The following is an 8,950-nucleotide window of genomic DNA, read 5'->3' as shown; positions in this document are numbered from 1 at the left end:
CTGTTTGTAGATGACATGATCCTCTACATAGAAAACCCTAAGTACTCCACCAGAAGATTACTAGAGCTAAGCAATGAATATTAAAGTTATAGAATATAAAATTAACACACAGAAATCCCTTGCATTCCTATACACCAACAATGAGAAAACAGAAAGAGAAATTAAGGAAACGACTCCATTCACCATTGCAACAAAAAGCGTAAAATACTTAGGAATAAAGCTACCTAAAGAAACAAAAGACCTATATATAGAAAACTATAAAACACTGATGAAAGAAATCAAAGAGGACACAAATAGATGGAGAAATAGACCATGTTCTTGGATCAGAGGAATCACTATAGTGAAAATGAGTATACTACCCCAAGCAATCTATAGATTCAATGCAATCCCTATCCAGCCACCATGGAATTTTTCAGAGAACTAGAACAAATAATTTCACAATTTGTTTGGAAATACAAAAAATCTCGAATAGCCAAAGCAATCTTGAGAAAGAAGAATGGAACTGGAGGAATCAACCTGCCTGACTTCAGACTATACTACAAAGCTACAGTCATTAAGACAGTATGGTACTGGCACAAAGACAGAAACATAGATCAAAGGAACAAAATAGAAAGCCCAGAGATAAATCCACGTACCTGTGACACCTTATTCTCAACAAAGGAGGCAAGGATATACAATGGAGAACAGACAATCTCTTTAACACGTTGTGCTGAGAAAACTGGTCAATCACTTGGAAAAGTTGAAACTAGAACACTTTCTAACACCATACACAAAAATAAACTCAAAATGGATTAACGATCTAAATGTTGGACCAGAAACTATGAAACTCCTAGAGAAAAACTTAGGTAAAACACTCTCTGATGTAAATCATAGCAGGATCCTCTATGACCCACCTCCTAGAGTAATGGAAATAAAAGCAATAATAAACAAATGCGACCTTATTAAACTTAAGAGCTTTTGCACAAAGAAGGAAACTATAAGCAAGGTTAAAAGGTAGCCTTCAGAAGAGGAGAGAATAATAGAAAATGAAGCAACTGACAAAGAATTAACCTCAAAGATAGAAAAGCATCTCCTGAAGCTCAATTCCACAAAAATAAATGACCCAATCAAAAAATGGGTCAAAGAACTAAACAGATATTTATCCAAAGAAGACATGCACATGGCTAACAAACACATGAAAAAATGCTCAACATCACTCATTATTAGAGAAATGCAAATCAAAAACACAGTGAGGAACCATCTCACGGAAGTCAGCATGGCCACCATCGAGAAGTCTACAAGCAATAAATGCTGGAGAGTGTGTGGAGAAAAGGGAACCCCCTTACACTGCTGCCAGGAATGCAAATTAGTGAAGCCACTATGGAGAACAGTGTGGAGATTCCTTAAAAATCCGGAAATAGAACTGCTGTATGACCCAGCAATCCCACTCCTGGGCGTACACACTGAGGAAACCAGAATTGAAAGAGACACATATACCCCAGTGTTCATTGCAGCACTGTTTACAATAGCCAGGACATGAAAGCAACCTAGATGTCCATCAGCAGACACATGGATAAGAAAGCTGTGGTACATATACACAATGGAATATTCTTAGCCACTGAAAAGAATACATTTGAATCTGTTCTACTGAGGTGGATGCAACTGGAACCTATTATACAGAGTGAAGTAAGTCAGAAATAAAAACACCAATAAAGTATGTTAATGCATATATATGGAATTTAGAAAGATAGTAATGATGACCCTATGCAAGACAGCAAAAGAGACACAGATGTAAAGGACAGACTTTTGGATTCTGTGGGAGAAGGCAAGGGTGGGGTGATTTGAGAGCATAGCACTGAAACATGTATATTATCACATGTGAAATAGATGACCATTCCAGGTCTGATGCATGAGACAGGGTGCCCAGGGCTGGTGCACTGGGATGACCCTGAGGAATGGGATGGGGAGGGAAGTGGGAAGGGGGTTCAGAATGGCGGCCAAATGGACACCCATGGCTGAATCATGTCAATGTATTGCAAAACCGCTACACAATGTAAAGTAATTAGCCTGAAATTAAATAAATAAAAAGAAAAGATCTTATCAACACTTATTGAATAAACAAAATATATGAATAATTAAAGAATACTGGATTGGATTTCCATTTCCTCCTTTGGGCATCTTCTCGACCCAGGGATTGAACCTGCGTCTCTTGTGTCTCCTGCATTGGTAGGTATTTTTGGTATATATATATATATTTACTAGTGCAATCCCTGGAAGCCATGTAAGACTGCATTCTGCAAACCTTACCACCTCCTGCCACCCCACAGCAGATGAACGCTGCTTAACACCATCATTGAGTTGTTTTCAAGCTCCACTTAGTACAGCTGAGATTCTACTTGAAGGTGTCTGACTCCCCAGTTCCCTTTCTCGTGTGACATCTGATTGGAACCTCATTTCACCATATAAAAACTACCTTCTGTTGTTTACTTTCTCATCTTGCAGAAACACTTTCAGGATTCACACCGTGCATCGTGAACAGAGTTATTTCCTCCTTCATTGTACACTCGATTTTCTGCATGGTTGAATTTACATGTTTTGAGTATTTGAAGACATAGAACCTTTGTTCACTATGAATATGTGCATTAATCAATTTATTGAACAATTCAGTCACATCAGCTATAGCAGAGGATATTCATAGTGGGAAAGCCTTGGGTTCAGGGTCATGATTTCCTGGGATAGAAGCAATGATGATTTCAAGGAAAAGGTCTGCTATCTTCACCTGGATGACTGGGACACATGAGTGCTTCGATGCTGCTGACATTCTTACTCCATGTTTTTCTTTAAGCATGCAAAAAAGGAAAATGTTGAGCTGATGATTATTAATATGATATTGGCTAGAGCATGAAAGAAAGAGTAGAACCAGTTGCTGATGGAAAAGCAGTGGAGAAGTTTTCCTGCAAGACCCATTTCACAGAAGTTTTTCTTGTGTGTGTATCCCTGGGGGTACTGTAGAATTACCACCTGGTGAAACCAGCTGTGAACAGTCCGGTACCAGTTCTGATGTTGAGAGTTTCTACGTTATGCATTCACAGCTCTGAGATGTAGGAGACTATATGCTCTGTGACATCCTTTATCATCATGCATGTGTTGTGACTGCAGGGTCATTCATTCACAGTGGCATTCCCCAGCGATCATCCTATCTTATAGCTCAGGGCTTCACACCACCTCCATTGCCCGTAAAGCATCTCACTGTGGATTCTAGACCGATGTCAGGGTTTAGATATTCTAATCCAAAGACTAAGGAAGTCCAAGCTTTTGACACTTGACAAGGTGAAGTGTTCTGTCATCCCATTCTTTTTTAAATTAATTTTTATTGAAATGCAGTTGCTGTTCAATGTTGTGTTAGTTTCAGGTATAGAGCAAAGTGATTCATTTATACATTTGTTGTTGTTTTCTCTCTGGGTTGTGTCCCACTCTTCTGTGGCCATATGGACTATCGATTCCCAGATTCCTCTGTCCATTGGATTATCAAGGCAAGCATACTGGCGTGGGGTACCTGAACCAAGGATCTTCCTGACCCAGGGATGAACCCACGTCTCCTGTGTCTCCTGCATTGGCAGGCAGATTCTGGAACTCTGAGTCACCTGGGAAGCCGTCAGTTACATGTATGTTTAGGTATGTGTATACCTGTTTTCATTCTTCTTCTTAAAGTTATTAGAAGACATTGAGTATAGTTCTCTGCTCTCTCCAATTGGTCTTTGTTGTTTATTTTATATATTTTAGTGTGTATCTTCTCATCTCAAACTCCAAATCTACCCCTTGCCTGCCTGCTTCCCCTTTGGTAACCATTAATTTTGTCTGTGTTTGAGTCTGTCTCTGTTTTTTAATGGTTCATTTGAATTGTATTTTAGATTCCACATGGAAATGATAGCATATGATATTTGCCTTTCTCTTTCTGAGTTACTTTGCTTAGTAAAATCATTTCTAGCTTCATCCATGTTGCTGCAAATGGTATTATTTCTTTTGTTTTCCTGGCTGAGTAATATTCCACTATGTATGTATCCCATTCTTAAAGCAGTAAGCCCCCTTCCCCCAAAGTGTTAACCTATTGAGAAAAAAATAGGTTGTATGTGTCATATTTCTACTCACCCAACCACTCTTCACTGTTCTTATGGAGGACAACTGTCTGTGAAAGAGAATGAATAAGGGGGAAAATGATCATTGACCTGCCTATATTTCAAAAGATTATTACAGAACAGTTCTTATTAAAGACATCTCTGCCAATAGGTAATTTGAATTGAATGTTCTAGTGATGTCTTTCATTTTGGATACCTGTCATTGTCTGGGGCTTTACCTGTTTCTATGACATTATCTATATTTTCAGTTGGAATCCCCCTTTCACTGTTCAGTTCCTGATACTTCTGAAGTTCTTGAGTGTAGCTGGTTCCTTTGCCTGGATTTCATAGCAAACAGAGCAGAAGACGTGTGCATTAGAATCCTTTATAGGTTATAGAGTGCCACCTGGTTCATTCCTGTAGTGTCCAGTAAGACTCACCAACACCACTGCCCTTCATCATCATTTAAACCCTGCTCTCCAGCTGTTTTTCTACAGACGTGCCTGAGTGTGCACACAGGTCTTCAGATGTGTCCAGCGGGTAGAGTCCACATAGTTAACATGTTATTACATTCCAGTTCAGAGAACAACTAATCATTCAGCTGAGACCTTAGGCATCCCGCTGTGAGATACAGTCTTTCATGGGACATCAAAGAAGGTCATGGTGAGTCTGAGACTCAGAATTCCTCCCAACTCTATCTCTTCCTGTCCACTTTGTCTGCATTCTAGAAGTCCATCCCTGGGGTTTTCATGAACGCTTATGAAATGAATGGGTGCAGGAATGATGGGGAAGTTTCAAAACCACACTCATCTTAGTGAGACGGAACAGGACCCTGTGTTCCTTGCCCCACCCACCATGTTTCTGGCCTGCCTTTTGTCTGTGAAATATTTAGGTCAAAGCATAAGTTTAATCAGAGAAATGAGAATGTGGGAAAGCAAAGGAAAACAGTCAAAAGAGCCCAAATAATAATGTAGCTGTGAAGCAAAGAAAAGGACCTGTAATTCCTCCCCAAGGACAATAGATACTGTTCTGGGTCATGTCCTGTGAGCTCTTTGCTACTACATGGACTGTAGCCCGCCAGGCTCCTCTGTCCATGGGATTTCCCAGGAAAGAATACTGGAGTGGGTTGTTAGGCCCGCCTCCATGGGATCTTCCCTACCCAGGGATCAAACCCAGGTCTCCTGCCTTGGGTGTGGGTTCTTTCCCATGTGAGCCCCCAGGAAGCCCTATTGTAAGCTGTGTGTGCCTCTCTTCCTAGTACAAAAGTACTGATCATACAAGCTCATCTACATAAGCTACAGGACTTACCAAGACCTTCAGTCATTTTTGTGATCTTCTCCCCATCATAGTTTTCAACATAAGTCACCAGCATGTTTTCTGATACGTGAATCAGTTCCAAAGTATTTGCACCCGCGTCTGTGACAGGAAAAACAACAACAACAACAAAATACAAGAACAAACATTCAAACCTCAGTATGATTAACTTCTTTCCTTTTCAGTTGAACATGTCTTATTCTTCACACGCTCTCTATCATCCATTTTCCCTCTGATGGTAAACTCTGTCTCAATGGCATTTCTAGTGGTGCATTGTTAGAGTCTTTAACACAACTAGTGAAGTAGGGATGCTCTGTCCACACACCGCTCTCTTGAAGATCTTTAAGACTTCCAGTCTTCTATACTGAGCCTTCTGTGAATGATAGCAAAGTTGATTGTTGCAACTATAGTGTGAGTTGAACCTCAACCATCTCATACTGGCTCACAAGAGCTGACTGGTACATTTTCAGGAATTTTGTGACCCCGTTTGCAAGTACAGTCACGGTTAGAAAGGAATTCTAAATAATTAAATGAATCTTAGTAAAATGAAAGGTACTGCATAATCCAGAGTTGTTTCTTAGCACAAGAAGTAACAAAAGAGGTACAAGTTAGCCTGTTGCCTAACGTTGGGCATATATACTCTTTAATGATTGCAGATTAGATTCTGTGGCTGCATGCCCACAGTTGAAATTGAAATACTTGCAGCAGACCAGGATGAGAGTGCTCTGTTGTATATGTTTTCAATGAAGATGAAACCCATGGACATGTGATCACTTCATGTAATGTTACAGTGTTTATATTAACATTTGAGAATCATTTCATATTATTGTTAACTACAGAGATAGAAATCTATGTGAGTGCCCCTTTCAACTTATGTGTTGATATTATATTTGAGAAATAGTTCTTGTTATTTCAAACTGTGGAGATCAAAGTCTATGCTAAAGTCACTTTCAGTATATGTAAAAATTAGTTTAAAATTTTTGCTCTTATTTTGAAGTGAAGCAAAAAATCACTCAGTCGTGTCTGACATCTGTGAACCTCGGCCTGTCACCCAGCAGACTCTCCTGTCCATGGGATTCTCCAGGCAAGACTAGAGTGGGTAGTCATTTCCTTCTCCAGGGTACTTCCCAACCCAGGTATCGAACCTGGGCCTCCTGCATTGCAGAGCTCTTATTTTAGCCGTTCTCATTTTGGGACTTGAAATTAATCATGTTCTACTTACTACAGCTACTAATAAAGAACTTTTAACGTTTAAGAAATTTCTTCATTTTAAGCAAATTTGATCATGTAGGTGAAATAAAAAAATATTTTGAGTCTTTATAATCTTAAAATAATTATATATATGTATACACATATACATATAGATACATACATACATACATATATAATATATATACATATACATACATACATATATACACACACATACATATATGTACATAATATATATGTATGTATATATATAATATATATACACATATATATTATATGATATATATAATTTTATATATAAATATATATATAATTACATATATATATAGAATAGGGGAAAACCCCCAAATTAATGTTTTTAACATTTTTATATTAATATATAATATATATTATATTATATATATTATATATAATATAATAATATATAATTATATAATATATATAAATTATATAATATATATTATATGTACGTATATACACATATATATGTGTGTATATATATGTATGTGTGTATGTGTATATACATATATACATACACATATGTTATATATGTATATACATATATGTATATGTGTATTGTGTATGTATATATATACATGTGTATGTAATATATATATAATCTTTTGCACTTCACCATGCCCAGGGAACAAGTATAGTCACCATGCTGGGGCTTTTTCCCAGAGCCCATCAGTGGCCACATTCCACCCTTGGACCTCACCCTGGTGTTGTGGGACAGAATTGATTCCTGAAAAGTTAAATGGCTCTTCCAAGATTGCATTGGTAATGAGTAGCGGAAGCAGTCCACCCATCCAGACATCTAGTTGTCTTTGATGGGATCGAGGCTGTCGAACTGAACACGTTCCATGGTTTGGGGAAGACAGCCCATCCCCAAAGCTGGAATACTCACATTCTATGACGTAAACATAGCCTTCTTTTCTCTTTGCCACTTCTTTGAGTAACAGGCATGTGCCATCGTCCCTGAAAAACCAAGAAACAAGACATTCCTTGCTCTCCATCCATTACCCAGCCCTTGAGGATGCCCTTGAATAGAGTTTGCACCCTCAACTTTGCAGTCATGACCCACGCCTTTCACTGCACATTGGAGCCTGGACCCCATGTCCACCATCAACAGTTTCCTTGCTTTCCATTGTGGGGAGGATGTCATGCTTACTTGTCATAAGCTGTAATGGAGAGGTATTCGCAGTCGTTGATACATTCAATCTGACGATAGTAGCCCCTCAGTGAGCCCCCTTCCACAATCTTGTCCTTGTTATCCGCAGCTAAGTAAATGGTGCCACCTGGTTTCCCTCCATTTGCCATGAACTGATGGGACTAGATGCTGTGATGTTAGCTTTTGAAGGTTGAGCTTTAACACAGCTTTTTCATTCTCCTCTTTCACCCTCCTCAAGAGGATCTTTAGTTTCTCTCACTTTCTGCCATAAGGGTGGTGTCTTCTGCATATCTCCTGGAATCTAAGGAGGAAGGTCTCCATAAACATCAGTCAATATCTTTTTTGGTCACTCACCAGTACCCAGCGCCACCTTTAGCTTCTGCATTTCACACAGAAGAGAAGTAAATTCCTTATTAAGCAGAGTTCTCCCCTCTACCTTGTTGAATAACATGACACAAATTCATGATTCCTATTGGAGCAGAAAACGTACAGTTCAGGGTTTTTTGAAATAAAACATGTCATGACTGGTCATGACTCTCTGAATGATAGTGTGTTAATTTTTTTTTTTTTAGCCTAGAGACAAATAAGATGAAGAAAAAATAAAAGGCCGCTTAAACAAAGGGTTGTATTTTGCTCACTGGACCACAGTCCATGATACAATGTGATCATACATATAAATGAGCTTATCTCTTACATGTACACAAAAACAACCACACACACAGACACACACACTCAAACAAGCAAGACCTTCCAGGAGATCACCTCCTTCTGGGTACCTTTGAGGGGTCTATCTCAGCTGGAGTTTCCTGGGCCCCGCAAACCACACCAAAGAGGAGAGTCAGGAACACAGCCTTCATCTTGTGACCCTTGTGGTCCTTCTTCTAGGGAAGCTGAGCGCATCCCAGTTGTTGGATAGGTTTTGAATTGTTGCACTCTTTATAGGATACGTGTCTTGGCAGAATGCATAACGATCACACAGTGGTTAATCACACGATGTGGTTTCATAGACGTCATCTTCTGACATCCTGGATGGCAGCTGAGCTTTTTTAGTGGTTTTCTGTGGCTCTCATAGAGATATTTATTTTTAGAGAAGCCGCAGTTGGATCTGGACATTAAGTCTTTAGAGTAAATAAGGACTCAGAGAACACTTGAGGTATTT

At 39.0% G+C, this 8,950-nt stretch overlaps 1 protein-coding gene across 1 annotated transcript; it reads right to left on the bottom strand.

Moving 5' to 3' along the window:
* Positions 1 to 2,613: 2,613 nt before the first annotated feature.
* On the bottom strand, positions 2,614 to 8,706 carry LOC122434856 (allergen Bos d 2-like). The gene is given in 9 exon segments (XM_043458625.1): positions 2,614 to 2,817; positions 4,129 to 4,165; positions 4,334 to 4,432; positions 5,403 to 5,510; positions 7,528 to 7,598; positions 7,792 to 7,918; positions 8,082 to 8,087; positions 8,089 to 8,092; positions 8,568 to 8,706. Coding segments are annotated over 8 exon segments (513 nt in total). The 5' UTR covers positions 8,649 to 8,706; the 3' UTR covers positions 2,614 to 2,817; positions 4,129 to 4,148.
* Positions 8,707 to 8,950: the final 244 nt, after the last annotated feature.

The sequence above is a fragment of the Cervus canadensis genome, chromosome X (assembly GCF_019320065.1).
Source record: "Cervus canadensis isolate Bull #8, Minnesota chromosome X, ASM1932006v1, whole genome shotgun sequence".
Taxonomy (NCBI): Eukaryota; Metazoa; Chordata; class Mammalia; order Artiodactyla; family Cervidae; genus Cervus; species Cervus canadensis.
The sequence above is the reverse complement of the archived record's forward strand: the minus strand, read 5'-3'. Positions and strand labels throughout refer to the sequence as shown.